Raw genomic sequence first — 16,245 nt, 5'->3', positions numbered from 1 at the left:
AATTCATCAAGGTGCTCATTTTATGCAAACTTCCTGCAGTTTTTGAGTTCACTATTTGGATTAATTGTACAGTTTATTAGTTGGTCTGTATTGTTAATGTTATGCTTTGAATACAATAAGAAATATCCATAAAATATGCCACTTAGTCAGAGGTCGTCAGTTTGCTCAATGGTAGAAAAGGAGCCATAGGTCAATCCCACACCAACAACTAGAGTCAAAATGAGTATTTGATTAATTAATCGATCGACAGAAACTTAATCTGTCACTATTTTGATAGTTGCTTAAATTTTTAACATTTATTAGTTCAAGCTACTCAAATGGGGCAATGTGTTGCTCTTTATGCAATGCAGCAGTAAAATGAAAATCTTTGAGTTTTGCTGGAAAGATTAATAAGAATTTTTCACTATGTTCGGACATTTTATAGACCAAATGATTAATCACTCACTACCCAGCTTTACAACCCCGAGGAGAGGAAGCCAGCAGCATCCTTCATCAGGACTGCTGAGCAGGCGATAAGAACGAGAACTTCGGAGACAAACGGAACCGCAGCCTTCACACTGAGATGCACCACTGTGAGCGCTTCTCTTGCCAACTCACAGTCTGGTGCTCGTGCAGGCCTGCAGACCCCTTCACTTCCTCGCTTATGTGTTCAGAGACTGTTGTGCCTTCTGTGCACTCCCAGGGAGAACAGCTTGTAGTTTGATTATGTAATTGAAAAAATGAATATTGTGCAGCACATGCATGGGACAGCCTGCTGGGTTTTAGAGAGTTATACGATTGAGTAATTAAAACCGTCAGTTAATGCGGATGTTTTGCTCATTCTTTTTAAATATGGATTAAAAAAACACATTTGGGGAGCATTTACCTGGAATGAAACATGGAAACAATGCTTGTAAATTCAAGATATATAATTTAGCACTGAAATATATTCAAAATGAAAACAAAAATGTACTAATTACTAATGCTGCGATGAAACCAGGACAGCTACTGAATCAGTGTGCATCTGTGGGAGTACAGATGAGAAATCACACTCATTTTTTGTTATGTGCCCTGTGAGCACTTGTTCTGTCGTGGGGTCAAATCCTGTCCTTTGCAGCCGTGCGCTACATCCTGTTAGTCTCATACTTATTCACTGGTATCAACAACAACCGACGCCTCTGGGTCACACTCGACACTGTGGCGAGGGTGAATCATCGATCGCCTTCCCGGTCACGTAACCGGTAACATCTTGTGTTGGAGGCACGATGTTGTGACTAATGACTTGAAAAGCAAGTTGCTAAACGTACAAGCGCAAACACTGGGCTCAGTCTAATTATAGAAACTTTAAAGTTGTTGATTTGAATGCTTTGACAATGGCGTGGGGTGAGATTAGTATAAATGCATGTGATGATGAAGTCTGTGAGTTCACTTTGCTGTTCTGCTAATAAACAGAGGCAGAGCTGCTGGAAGATGAATATGCAGTATCTGATGTCACTTGTTTAGCTGCGTCCAGAGCTTAATTATATTTAGAACTCTGGAGGAACTGAATACATCTGCTGTGTTAGCCACATTTATTAAAATCAAGGGGATTGTAGGGGGGAAAAAAGTAGAAACTGCATTTTCTGGAGAAAATGTGTCAATACTGCAATGACTCACTCTTCCCAAAGGACAGAGGGCTATATGGCAAGAAGCAACAGTTAAATAATTCTTAAAATCTGGGAGATTTCTGGTGTTTTTCTGGGGAAAAAATACATGTTTATGTCTGTCCTGATGGACAAAACAAATATAATGTTTAGTGTAAGATTGGCTGCTCCAATCATAATGCAACAGCTTGCTGTGAATCACTTACTGTAATAGTAGGAAAAATATATGCTCAAGCAATCAAAACATTAATAATGCAGACGTTGCTGCTGCAATGTTCTTTCTTCGCCTGATCTCAAGGGAGGATCTCATATTAAGAGCACACCACTTTTGAGGACATTTCGCGAGTCATGTCGACGTCAGCTTTTCACGTCATTCTACGGCATCGGTGACCTTCCTGGTTCCGGTGACCTCTATCATCATGGTAACAATAATGAAGACGTGGTTAGCGGTTGCTGTTTGGTTCGGCTAAGGCACCGAAAAAAGTAATACTTGGTTAAAAAAAATGTTGCTGCAGTTGAACAAACACCACTCATTAGCCTCTTTAGACTCATTAGCATCTAAAAATCTAAAAATACCTGTTTGTTTGACTGTCTGCTTAAGGGAGCGCTACAATTTGTAACCCAAAAACCTGCAACTATTTGAGCTGCTTTGCTTTTTTTTTTTTTTTTTTTTTGATTGATTTGGAAATACTTTTAACAATCTGCATTATTAAGACATGATCTAATATTGACAGACCATCAATCATGTCTCACCTGTTGAATTAAGAACCACGCCTGTGAGAGCTGAGTCTAAAACAAACAGTGATTGGTTAGTTCACTAATAAGCTGACCACCACTGTGCTGAGGGCTTATTTTTATTTCAAAATCATGATTTAAAAGAGCAATTTTCAAATTGCAAGAGCTGTAGCTTTAACTGGATATGCTAATGTAATTGCTTAGTTAAATTTAAATTAGCAGCTCTAGTTCAAAGAGCTTTCCACTAACTACTGTTACCACATGTGTACTACTAAAATAAGGTATAAGCTTAACAAATGTGAGCTACATTTTCTAAGATTCCTTAGAAATGGGCTTTTGTCTGAAAAAAGACCCCTAGGAGCACCTAAACTATAATCAACTGCCTTACTTTATCTGATTCTATTCATGTACAAACAAGATAAATGTGTTTCTAAAGACAGAAAAAAATCCATTTCAATAGTAAGTGTAATATTGGTCAGAAATTGTTAGATGTTTTCCTCATGTCGTTCAGCTCTAACTGGGCTGTTTGGCATAAACATTCACAGCTCTGCTCGATAAGAACACATTTCTTTGTACAGGGAGAAAGTCTCAAGTTACTGCAGTGGATGACAATATCTTCAACATGTGCTCCTTTTAGATTTCACTATTCATCTTCATTCAAAAGTCTGTACTGAAATGTGCCCCAAAATAGCTCCTCCATCGTATGTTCTATATATAAACATCAGAAATATGATGTACAGCTCAGTGAAATGTGACTTCAAATCCAAAGCCCTATATAAACCATACTACACAAGATCACGCGCTATGCTCACGCTGTGCAGACATTGGCTGCTGGATCTGTTTATCTATGCAACAAACACATACAAGAACAAACAGCAAAAGGTGCAGCGAGTCAGCCCAGCTTATACGTTTTCATCTGGCAAAACTACACTTCTCTGCGTTTCCTCCGTGCGAATACGTCAACACAAACATTCTGCAGTGTTGCTCAATAAACAGCTGCCGACCACCTCAGCTGCACATGCTAGACACACACATGTGAAAGGACACCTAAGGCCTGTGACCTTACAAATGGCATTTGTTCCTGTTACATGCTTGGGTTGGTTTGTTTTGTGTGTGTGGATAAATAGATTATTGTGTGTGTGTGTGTTGTGTGTGCCACAGTAAAATACCACATATTTGTGCTCATGTAGTGGCTGCGCATGTTTCCATTACAGTGTATATTGTGGAAAAAATGGCAATGATTTGCCTGGCACTTGAAGGCAGTATTTTTGCTGGCTAAACCTTCTGAAGGAAAAAAGAAATCGAAGCTGCCAAGAGAAACAAACTGGACTCCATTTGTTATTATAGCTGGCAAGTGTAATTATCACAAATTTTCTAACCAGTCTCGGAAGAAAGAACTTATCAGCATGGAGATGAGAACTGGTGAGTCAACCAGGGCTGATGATTAGCTGTAAATTTGCTCATTTTCTAAATCCCAGCTGATGAACAGTCGAGGCCGCAGAAACAAAAGCAGCCACCGGCTTGTGGACATGATGGGATGCGCTATGTTACAGTGCGGCATGTGGCTCTATGGCAGCTTGTGGAAAAGACAGAGATTAACTATATTTTCTGGAGGTTTCATATTTCTTTCATTAGCTATTCCGTTTTGGGTGAGATAGGTAGTCTGCATGAAGCGCCTCCTCAGCACTTCTTGCTCACAGGAGGTGAAACTATTGGAGGAGTCAGCAACTCGGCTGTAGCTACGAGGCCTGTTCCGGAGAGCTGTCACATTTGCCTCCAGATAGGAACTTACTGGGTTCCACAGATGTAGCCTCGATGGGCCTGTTCGGGTGCTCACTAGAGATTTTGCATATCTCCAGGCAAAAGGCACACATGTGACGTGTACTGTATTAATGAGGAGTCTAAATCCTGTTCTGAATCCAAGACATGACTTCTCCAGAGGCTGAGACCCAACAAAAAGTAGAAATCTGTAAAATATGGTATGCAAACTAAAAAGGTAGTAAAACCTCTCATATTGCCTGACAACAGGGTTGGATTATAAAATAGGCATATGTCCAGACACCCAAGGGAACAGGGGTCCTACATAAGAGCAGGAGTGTGGGAAGTGGCTGTATACAGTGTGTATACAAGATTTTTCTTTGTATTATAAAGGGGCAAGCAAGTCTTAAAGGCTCAAGAAGGCTATGCTCAAAGCAAACGAGTTCGCACGACATGCTGTCCAACAATGTTCTGTATGGCTCAAAGCCAACCGCAATTGCTGGTTTCCGATTAGAAATTACTGGAGGCGGTCCCCCAATTCAGACATCGGAGATGTGGAGGAAGGCGGCTTCAAATGCCGTTCAATGATTTGACCAGCACTTTACTTGAAGCATGCTGACCCCTAAAACATTCACTTCGAGGTTGTTACATGTACGAAACGTCCTAACAACTTCACAGGGACTGTTTATTCCCTCACCACTTATGTAGCATGTTAGGTTTAAGACCACCAGGGGTTTCACGGAATAGTGGACTTTCAAAACCACAAGTCCACACTGTGCATCGTTGCAGGCTAATCGTTCATCTGCGGTTTTAGCACAGTGTGGTAATAAAGCCGTGGCAATGCATCTAGAGCAGATACAGCTGGGGCGCTGTGGGTGGATGCTGATGAGTTATAGTTGTCATCTTTAACACTGTGCGACGGGCAGCAAGACGCAGGAAGAAACGTGGCCAATCATATCGCGGCTCATTTCTAAACAGCCTCTCAGAGCCAATCAAGGAATATATATATATATATATACTATATTTCACCTACCCGCACGCTGGTTCCACCTACATTAGTTAAAAAAGTAGTAAAAAATACAATACCGACAATACAACATCAACTGCTCGACTACTTTCTGAGAGCAGTTGATGAGGAAGAAGATGCAGAAATCGTGAATACCCAAGTGACAGCATGCAGTATTGGCCCTCTGAATCTGCCGAACTGTGTGGTGACTTGACTACCAAAGATGGAGGAGGAGACCCTTAAGGCGTAATCCATCCATGCCTCATAATACCTCAGTCTTGGAGCGCATATTTTTAAAAACTAATGACAGACAAGAGGAGTCATAGGAGCGGAGCTTGAGTGGCTGAATTACACTTCGGCCTGGCTGTGTCTCTGCTCGTTTCTGATCAGGTTCTTTTCAAACAACTCAGTCTGAGTAATGACGAGGTGGCAATGAAATGCCTTCTCATAAAGAGAGCTGGACACATTGTTGGGTAATAGGGACCTCGTGACCAACTCAAATCTTATTGTGCAGTTAAAGGCACGTCACTTTGGTGTGAAAGATGAAAGGAATGACTCTCAGCCAGCGAAATCACTTCCCTTTGTTCCTAACAAAGAGCTGTTCAAAAGAGTCATGACCGACTACCTAAATGTTCAGCAATGCAGGACTGTTATACACTCGAGCTGATATGATGTATGGGTGTGTGTGTGTGTATGTGTGTGTGGAGACTGCAGAAGAGTTACCTCCCTCCCAGCTCTGTATTTCTGCTTCTGCAACATACTGAATCCAATTGCAACACTTATAAAAATCAAACCTGAGAGAGAGGGCCCAACAATCCAGGCCAGTCCCCCCCTCCCTGTGAAAGATGCCCTGGGCTTTTCAAGGGAAAGAAAGTCTCAGACTTCTGTAAATAATGCAAGTTTTTTTTTGTTTTTTTTTGAGCACTTGCAAACATGAACCGTTTTCCACCCTTTGGCAAATGGGAAAATGAATGAGGCCACATAGGTCCAGGCGGCGGGAGAGCAGAGAGGGTGTTGAAAGGCTGAAGACTGATTGAAAGAGGAAGGAGAAAGCGAGACAGGTAGAAAGTTCAGCCACTCAGTGAGGGCATTAGGCTGTGAGGCATGAAGAGTACGGTGGCAGGATGTTTGGTAGAGGTTCAGTGATCCATCAAAGGAAAGCCTGTCTTTCCACCCTGCCCGCTGCGGAGCCTTCCCTCGCTGCCTTGCCTTGCAGTAACTCCCTGCACCCCCTCTCTGTCTCTCTGTCCTTACAGAACGTTTCCTGGGGTAAGCAGTACTCTTATGCCCTCTTCAAAGCCATGAGCCACATGCTGTGCATCGGGTATGGTGCCCGGGCACCCGTCAGCATGTCTGACCTGTGGATCACCATGCTGAGTATGATTGTAGGCGCCACGTGCTACGCCATGTTTGTGGGCCACGCTACAGCTCTAATCCAGTCACTGGACTCCTCACGCAGGCAATACCAAGAGAAGGTAAGAACCAAACAATGACACACATTCTAATATTAATACCTGCGGATTATAAAAAGATTGGGTTTAACATGATTTACGTGATATTGGATGTATTTCAATTAAGTAACTATTTTAAAAAGGCATATATGAAGTCCAAATCTTTAATGTTTTGTTGTTTCAAGGTAAGTAATGCTAATTACCGCTGAGATGGTCTTAAAGTATTAATCTGAGGGTTTTGCTCTTTCCGGCTGCATAAAATCCTGCTCATTGGCGCTAGACTTAAATAAATTAGGGCTTCTCTCAGTCGCCTTGTGGACCAATGGGTTGAGCTCTCACAGATCACAATATCCGGGGCGATGACTAGGAAAGAGGATTTTCTCCGCCCAAGCAGATCGTGCAAGGCCAATGGGGTGAGGAGGTCTATGACATGACCAGTCACCTCATTGTCTGTATGCTGCCAGTGAACACATTTATTCTTCCCTTTCATTTCAGTCCCTATTACATCACTTTTTCTTTTTTTTTCTTTTTTTTTTTGTTGCGTGGAGGGGTGATTATCCAGCATTTCAGCCGAGCCACCATCTGTGATCCCGCTGAGGGGCCTGGGCAATTCCCAGAACACACGGCCATGACTGATGCGCTCCGTGTTCGCATGCAAGAGCCCGAGTTTAACTCCCAAACTTTTCCTGCGCTTATGCTGCAGAATTCCATGTACATACAGCAGTGCAGAGCCGGGATTATAGTCCTCTACAGTTTGTCTTGATCCACCTACTAAAATGAAGAGCTGACCTTTAACCCATGCGGTAACACACATGATGTAAGCTCAGACACATGAATTCATCTACCATGTGTATATACATACACAAGAAGAATGTCAGGAAACATAACATGTCCTTTCAGGCTGTTGAGTCCATTGAAAGAGCGGTGAACTGAAACTGGTAATGATCTGCTCTTGTAGTTGCATTCATATGAATCTTACATTTATACACTGTGTATTAGAGATGAAACAATAAGTACATTTTTAGAAAAATAATCTGCAACTATTTCAATAATTGATTAATTTTTGTCTTATTCTGTTCACATGCATTTTCACGTTTTTCTATCTTGTGTCATCGTAAAGTGATTTGACGGCAAGAAATTCGATGGCACAAACATGGAAAATTGTATTCCACCATTCCATCATGTCATTACCGTGACATTTAATAGACTGCAGCCTTAATCAGGAAAATAATATGCAAATTAAGGCTGCAATTATTTTCATCATTGATTAATATGCTGATTATTTTCTCGGTTAACAATTTAGCCTGTATAATAATCCTCAAGGAATTTGTTGCGCCAAAAGTGCACAACACATGTTTGACTGGCTGGAACCAGTAAATGTGACACTGTTTTTGCTTGAGAAAATGAGACCAAGAATATTTTTTTACCAATCAACAAATCAATTAATCAGTGAATGGCTTCAGCTCTGCAGCATATTAAAGGAAGATGAAACAATATTTGTTAGTTGCAGCCCTGCTGCAGACACCCACATGCTTTAAGGCAGGACTGTACAGATCAGTTATCCTGCTGGAGGTTGTTGCCATAATTCTTATCAGAGCGTCGTCAGAGTCACCTTGACTGTGACTATAACAGGACATACTAAAATACCAGTTCATTAATTTACACCTTGCATATAAAGGCAATGATGGCCTGACCTTGCCAGCCATTTCCATGGTCAATGCAATCTAGAGAAATAACACCTCAGGTTTTATGGCGCAGTGTTGCAGTATTGTTATACACGAAACTTAGGAACACAAAGCTTGTGTCTCTCTTTCATACCTTTGCAAAATACAAATACAGGAAGAGACTCATCTAGCAAAAGAAATGGGATCCTGAAATGCTTTTCATTCAGCTTTATCATCCTCTGATAGAGACAAAGAGGAAGAGAATTTCATCCACACACTAATCATCAACAGGTCTTAACTCAGGTGTGGACTGACACAGAAGTGACACGAGACCGGAACAGCACTCCGGGAGCAAGACAAGAACATGCAGATGTGGCAGCACAGAGCAGGCTCAGCCACTATTAATCATTCAATCAATCACTTTGCAGAGTAACACCCCTATCTGTGGCCTGAGTAGTTCATTCACACCACACCAGAGCTTATTCCTTCATATACTTGATTCATCATAACCCAAAAGAAAGTTTCCTGATTGACCATAAATAGTCAGATACATACATAGATGTCGCAGCGCACTCTGCCGAAAATTAATGACAGCAGGTCGCCCACAGCAAACAAGTCAGCCATTCGTTGCTTGAATTAGTGACATGTGTCTTCCTCTGTATGTGATGTACATCTGCTTCATAGCAAAACTGCTTAATCTACATCCCACTTTAGCTTTTCAACATCCCTCCAGGCATAGAACTGACAGCTTTGAGGCTGCAAATGCCATGTTCATGGTAACAGAGCCCCAGTGTGGAGCCAGAGTCGGCTCGGGCTGATTTGCTGCATGGCTGTGCATATCAGCGGAGCAGGCTGAGGAGCAGCAGGGATGGGTTCAGGGTGCCCAGCCTCTAGTCATTACATCTATCACTGCCACAGCTGGGGGGTACTTACAAACACGGATGGAGAGATGCATGTGGGTGTGAGGTTAGAGGTTAGCTAAGGATAGAGGACGTTGCAGAAAATGACGAAGTATGTCATTATTCTTGTCAGTAGGTTCTGCTTAAATTACAAAAAACATATCCTCAACTGAGTTGTTATAACGTATTATTTATGCTCTCTTGTGTTTTGAAAAGGAGAAAAGAAAAAAAAGCAACATGATTAAAGAGATAATGTAAAAGGATGGAAGGAAACAGAAGAAAAGGATAAAGAGTAAGAGAGGAATCAGAGAAATGGTGGGAGAGGGTGGAAGGAACTGATGATGTAAAGCATGCATGGTCTCAAGACATGCCTGCTGTGATGCCCTGCTGCTGAATCACTGTAACACTGCATACAGCTGCGTGTCATCCAGCAGCTGAACAGCCAGTGGTGGGAGAAGTATTCAGATCCTTTACTGAAGTAAAAGTACTAACACCACACTGCAAAAATACTCCACTCCAGGTAAACGTTCTTCATTATTGAAGTAAAAGCATGTAAGTGTTATCAGCAGAATGTGCTTAATGTATCAAAGTGAAAGTACTGATGCAGTAAAATGCTCCCTGTCAGTGTTTTACTATCATACATGATGTTTTTCAATTAATATTACTGCAGTATTAATGTGTATGTTGCATTTTACTGCTGGAGATGTTTTAAGTTGAGCTCATTTTAACCACTTATACTGTCTGGTAGTTTATACTACAGCAGTGCATCATGTTCTATAAGATCTTCATATGTTTGTAGTCGCTGTCCTGTGAGGACCACGTATCTCTAAAAAGCCAACTCATCAACTCAGAAAAACAGCCGGTTTTCAGCTTTGTGACAATGCATTTTCCAGCTAATCCAAGAGGGGTTTTAAATATTTTTTTAACTTACCACATTGGAGAATTTTTTCAAACCATAAAGGAACACTTCAAAACTTTGGAGATACATGATTTTTACTTGACAGGAAGGGAATGAAAAATTGTCATTTAAAACAAACTAACTATGGATGTCAGACAAATGCAGTGGAGTTTAAAGTCCAATATTTACATCTGACCATAACTCTATGTAGTAGAGTAGAACTATAAGGCTGCACAGAATGCACATACACAGGTAATGTACAAGTACCTCAAATTTTTACCTGAGTACAGTACTTGAGTAAATGTACTTTGTTACATTCCACCATGGTTAAGAGCCCTGCAGTAAGACAAATTAAAGCTGTACCTTGTTGCATTTACAGCCTGTAGTGTAAACCTTAACTACTTGCCTACCCTGAAATAAAAAATAAGGTTTAAAAAAAGTGAAAATAAAATGCCAATTGTGAAAGCGAAATGGCAAACGAGCCAGTAACATGTTGACTATGCAGCCATCAGGGTCAAACAGAGGCCAGTATAGACACTGAAACCTGGATGCAGCCAGATATGAAAATACTCTGTGCATGTTTTTGGGATTTGCATTATACGAGCAGCCATGCTTAACAGCAGATGCCCTTTTTTGCAAACAGATAAAACAAGTCATATTTAATTAGGATTCACCACATCTTGCAATAATGCCACAGGATGTTATTATTTGCAGATAACAAAGTGCCCCTCATGCTGTATCATATCAACAGGAATGCCTGACAGTGCTACTGGCAAGAGCAGAAGTGGGTTCATTGTATACCACATGGTCCATCCCAGTGCGAGTGCAGGACTGACTGACTACCTCCAGAGAGGGAGGGAGAGACACAAACAGAAATATGGATGATGGGGTCCATAGTCAGCATTCATCTAAACTGCTCCACCAGAACATAGAAGCAGATAATTTACCAATAACATTCAACATTTGTAGTTTTGGAAATCATCATAATCAAAAGATTACATGACCTAAAACTGGAAGCCACATATCAAAACTGTCATGTCATGCTCAGCGCCACCTTGGCCTGACCCTGCGCCCTATGACCACCCTCAGTCAAAAGAGCCAGGCCGGACCACTGCCGGCTCTCCAGCTCAGTCACCTTTCTGCAGCCGGGAGAGGAATCAATGTGACTCAAGCCTCTTCAATCGCACTGACAAGTTTCATTTTGTGGGCCATGCTTGCGTCACACCAGCCACAGAGTCTGCCACTGGACTGTGCTACCTCACAGCTGCTGTTGGCTCCGACCTACCGCTCTACTGTGGTTACCAGGAGCAGCGAGTGTGACAGAGTGTTTATTTTCAGGTGTCAGGGCAGCGGACTGGCTGGGAAGATTGTTTTCACGGCCTTGTCTGTGGAGAAGCTCTGTGAGGAAACAGAGACTGATCAAAATGGATGAGCTGGAGTGTTTTCTCTCTCTTTCCCACTGCTTTGGGTCAATACTACTAGAATTTTAACTCCCACTAAGATTCAATTAATTAGCAGAAACAGGACGGTTCTCCCATCTTTGTTGCTGGCAGTATTGCACAAATGGAAAAGTCCTGAGTCAGAGGCCATCTGGCTCTGTGACAGTAAGGCCAAAAGATATTTCCTCCATCTATTTTCTCTCTTTTGGTCCCTCCATCCCCGTCCACCACAACATCGTTTTAATATTATTATGCATTTGTTTCAGCCATTCATGAGCCACAAACATCCCTCTCCTGGGTGAGAGTCCTGTGTTTGTTTGACCTATCCAGCCCCCCACTCTTCCCTCCAAATGTGGACTTTCTTGCTCTTTATACTATGTCACCTGATATCCTCCTTTGCTCCCGTCATAATTGCTACAGCCACTAGAGGTCGCTGCCTAACAACAAACACAAAAAAAGGTTGCAATAGCCTACTAGCATAGACGACCTATACGCTTGTTTTTCTGGTGCGAACGGGCTCTAATTGTAGTACATCCATCTGAAAATCCTAAAAAATAATTGCCAACTTTGCCTAATTAATTTATGGTCGCTAGAGTGGTTCTAACTGTGAATTCCACTTTACTATTCACATTCCAACATAACATGGCAAGTCAGTTACATTTCCTTGCTGCATGACTTAATAAGGAAACTATAAAGGACATAAAATGTTTAATATTATCACTAATAAATGATTGTGAAATGTACAATTTTTTTATTTTTTTTTTTTGCTAATTAATGTTCCCTGAGCATGAAATTTAGGTGAATTCTCATTAGACTTGATGATACATTAACAGCTTGTAGGAAAAGCAAGTTCACTTACAGAGCACAATTTATACACTGAGACAGTTTCAGTGCTCTACCTGCATTTTTTTTTCCATTTTAAACAGAAAATAAAAGAAGATCGTTACAGACAGAGAGAGGAGAAAGATCCCTTTGGAAACCACTTGGCAGACCCTAAAAACAATACTGCGCACAGCACTACTCATGCACTCGAAATTAAAGAAATCATAACAGAATATTCAAGAGGAGTCATGTAAATAACTATCACGTGACCATGCAGTCTGTGCCATCTGGTTCACAGTCTACGCAGTTCCTAAATCTCTCCAGGATATCAGGTATACCTTGCTAGTTCACATCAGATCATAGCTTAGTTGCCTATTAGGGCTCGGCTTCCTGCATGGGTGAGATAATCGGAGCTGCTACCTTGGTCTGACATAGCCTCAAGCCTGTACTTGTTCCTGCTTTCGTTCACCACCTGCCTCCCTCGTTCTGCCTCTCCCTCCCCACACACACAGAACCAGGACATGGCACTGTGACTATGTGCGAGCACGGATTGTCCTCAATACAGAAACACAAACACACACTCTGAGGGCCACATTTTCGCTTGTTTATTCAAGGTGTGCTCTGAAAACCTCTGCTTGTTTCTATTACTAATTAACACTGCCATTAGAATATTTGGTGTTTTACATATAGATGCTTGCAACAGCTTGAACTGACATCCCATCTGCTACTTTTGCCTTCACAGTACAAGCAAGTGGAGCAATACATGTCCTTCCACAAGCTTCCAGCAGACATGCGTCAGAAAATCCACGACTACTATGAACATCGCTACCAAGGCAAAATCTTCGACGAGGACAACATCCTGAGTGAACTCAACGACCCGCTCAAAGAGGTAAGACGACTTCTCTCTGAAGACCTAAAAACTGAACTCGAGCACTGGTTCTTTCAGAAGCTCCTTAACTTAACAGCATTTATAAATCTTTTGGAGTTTCCGTTTAAAGGGTTTATTTTTGGAACAGGCAAAAAATACACACACCTTAAATAAAAAGAAAAAAAAAGTCCTTGACAAGTAAGCTGTCACACAGTGGTTTTAGTTTGGGGAACAGGAATGAGTTTATTCCCTCAAGATGAGAAGTGAATCTTCATCTGACATCTTTTAAGTGCACAGTACCTGAAACTGAAATACCAACAGCTGTCATCTCATCTTACAAGGTCAAAAACAGCAGAACGGATTCTCCTCAGCATCCTGGGTGAACCCAGAATGAGCAGCCGTCAAGATGTGAAAATATTCTGCACAGAAACATTACCTACGCCTCGGTTTCACCTGAGCAACCGGAGCCGCTGAACAATCTTTTATTCACAATATCTACAAGGCCTGGCGTGTAGCATAGTAAGAGTAGACGAAGAGAGCTAATGAGAAGGAATAATGAAGTTTATTGTGGAGTCTGTGACCAGATTTTAAGTTCTTGGCTGACCTCCTCATGTCAGCAGATCACATGGGTAATTATGCGATGGTAGCTGGGAGAGGAGAGGAGCAAAAGCAAAGCAAGCGTAGGAATCGTGACCATCTCTCACTTAGCCCCATTAAGTCACCTTGCAGAGTGGAATGCTGAGGCGAGGGGAGCCGCTGCACGATCCCAGACACTCGCAGGGAGGTGTGGGGACTTAAAGGTATGACTTACTACACAGAAAGTCCCGCAGGCTTGGTTCACCGTGCCGAGCAAGCAAAGCTAGAATCTGCATACAGACAGCTGTGCCCATGGGACTGACGGGGAAAAACAAACTGAGTCGCACCGGAGCAAACAGGACACGCAAACTAGCTTAGGTTGCCATTTCACTGAATAACTGCTCTTAAAATATGTCAGTTATGGATTATTTCAACAGCCTCTTCCTCCCAGAGGAGGTAGAGGAAGGAGGTTAACTCTACTGAAACTACTTTTCAGGCAAAGGACCATGCAAGCTTTTTTGTGGCTCACTTTTTTCCAATAAGGCAGCCCTGCTTCCTGTGTGAAAATTAATTTGCAGAGACCTGAAAATTGTTTGAGATCGTGCTAATATTGCATTGTTGTTGCACGTTAATGCAGGTGCAAGTGAAGATTCAGGTTTCTGTTGCCTCCTTCCCTCCTTGTTTGCTGGCTTGCTGTTTTTGCACAAGATCTAAAAATAAGACTCAAGTTAACTCTATGGAGTGCAATGAATTGTTCCCCCCATGTCAGGTATGCGCATGTTTATTCTGTTGTCTCTAACATGTTTTTTTGTCTGATCATCCGTTATGATAAGGTCATCTGAGGCTTGATTGAGTAATACGTCCATAATTACTATGGTAGCAGAATGTGTTATTATCTCATTTCAGGTTTTTCCAAAAAACACAATAAAAACAGAAACCTCTAAAGCAGTCAGAGAACAGTGAATGAAACAAAACAAGTGAGGAAAATGCTTTGAAATACAGTATTAATGCTGCATCCATACTGTTTATTCTGAGCTGCAAAATGAATGTGAAAGAAAGCAACTGTGCTGTAAGTCCCTTTCAGCAAATATCTGCTATGTTTCCAGCTGTTGCCAGGTTTGTGTTTCTTCTTCCTACACCGTCCTTTTAAAAAGCTTGATGCCAACCTTCATGAAAGTGGCCTCTGCCACCTCTCCAAACAAGCTTGCTTTTGCCAACTCCTATTTGCATCAGATTAGACTAAAAGCAACTGCACACTTTACAAACAGGGATAAATTATAGCTTAGTCAGTTAGATAAATCTTGATTTGTCAGTGTGGCACAGCCCTCTCAGTTGTGCAAGGTTCAGCTCGCTTGGCGGCTGCAGTAAAGTGGCCGTCAGCTTTGTTTTTAGGGATAAAGGATGGGAGCAGTGGGGTTTGTTTTTCAAGCTCTGCATCCCTGGTCTGTATCTTAGTCCCTAGCCATTTAGCAGCCAGAAATCAAATAACAAAGCTTCAAGGCAGACCCATTCCAGGTAAACCGGCGGAGACTGAGGGAGCTGAGTCGGGCTGATTGCCGCTGAGTGTCGGCACGTCATGTTCCAGCACAATTTTGGGGGCGCTGACTTATAGGTCAATTTGGGATCCGAATCAGCTCCACTTAGCAGCACTCAGACTCACTTTGGGCCGAAGCTGGGCCATGAAATCAGTCCAAGTGTACTTCAGCTGATTCTGGCACGTCATTTATCACAAGTCTTGCCTAGGTCTGTCTATAATGTGTGCCAGATTCAGGCTGCCGTTGGTTTGAGCAGTTATAACTACCTGGGAATCACAGGACAACTCTGCTTCAGTGGATAAGAACAGCTTTGGGGTTGTGGAGGTCAGAGGTAATGATGCTTACACCAAAGTCCCCAGTTAATCATCCTGATGTGCCACAATGTACAATGAATTAAAAACAGATCTGCTGAGGTTGTTTTTTTTTGTTTTCTTGTCCATTATTGTATCTACGAATTCTTTCTAAGAACCTTCTGCTGGTTTGTATTCGTTTGGTACACGACGAAAATCAACTTGCAGTGAATTTAAACTCGTTTTAAGGCAGGTCATCCATCACATGGAACTGTTTGTTGCTGTACTGCAGCTGGGGGCAGAAACCACTCTAAAAACTCTCCTTGGTGTTGCTCTCAAGGACGCTCCAACATCCGATAATTGATTGTTAGCTGCCAAAAAGCATTTAATTGATAGGCTGGTCAACAACACACGAGCAGACGTGAAAACGGCGAAAAGGCAAACCGCATTGCATTAAAAGGTTTGCTGTTGAGCGGCCATGTCTCAGATTTGAAAGTGTCCATTAATGCCCCAACAGGGAGAATTTTCCAAACAGCTGCAGCTCACAAACTGTATGACCACAAAATGGTAAAGTGACTTTGACAAAAAAACTAATGAATACGTTTTTTCCATTTTCAGACGAGTAAAACAAACAATGTCAAATGCAAATATACGCAGTTTGTCATTAACAGGCTAAAATATA

At 41.9% G+C, this 16,245-nt stretch overlaps 1 protein-coding gene across 1 annotated transcript in view; it reads left to right on the top strand.

Moving 5' to 3' along the window:
- LOC121623069 (potassium/sodium hyperpolarization-activated cyclic nucleotide-gated channel 1) overlaps window positions 1-16,245 on the top strand; it is a 67,253-nt gene that overhangs the window by 35,020 nt on the left and 15,988 nt on the right. Inside the window, exons 4-5 of the mRNA XM_041960207.1 lie at window positions 6,378-6,596; window positions 13,037-13,183. Of these exons, the coding sequence (XP_041816141.1) occupies window positions 6,378-6,596; window positions 13,037-13,183 (366 nt within the window). The remainder of the gene's footprint in view (window positions 1-6,377; window positions 6,597-13,036; window positions 13,184-16,245) is intronic.

The sequence above is a fragment of the Chelmon rostratus genome, chromosome 19 (genome assembly GCF_017976325.1).
Source record: "Chelmon rostratus isolate fCheRos1 chromosome 19, fCheRos1.pri, whole genome shotgun sequence".
Classification (NCBI taxonomy): domain Eukaryota; kingdom Metazoa; phylum Chordata; class Actinopteri; order Chaetodontiformes; family Chaetodontidae; genus Chelmon; species Chelmon rostratus.
Note: the sequence above shows the minus strand (reverse complement) of the source record. Positions and strands in the feature narration are given on the sequence as shown.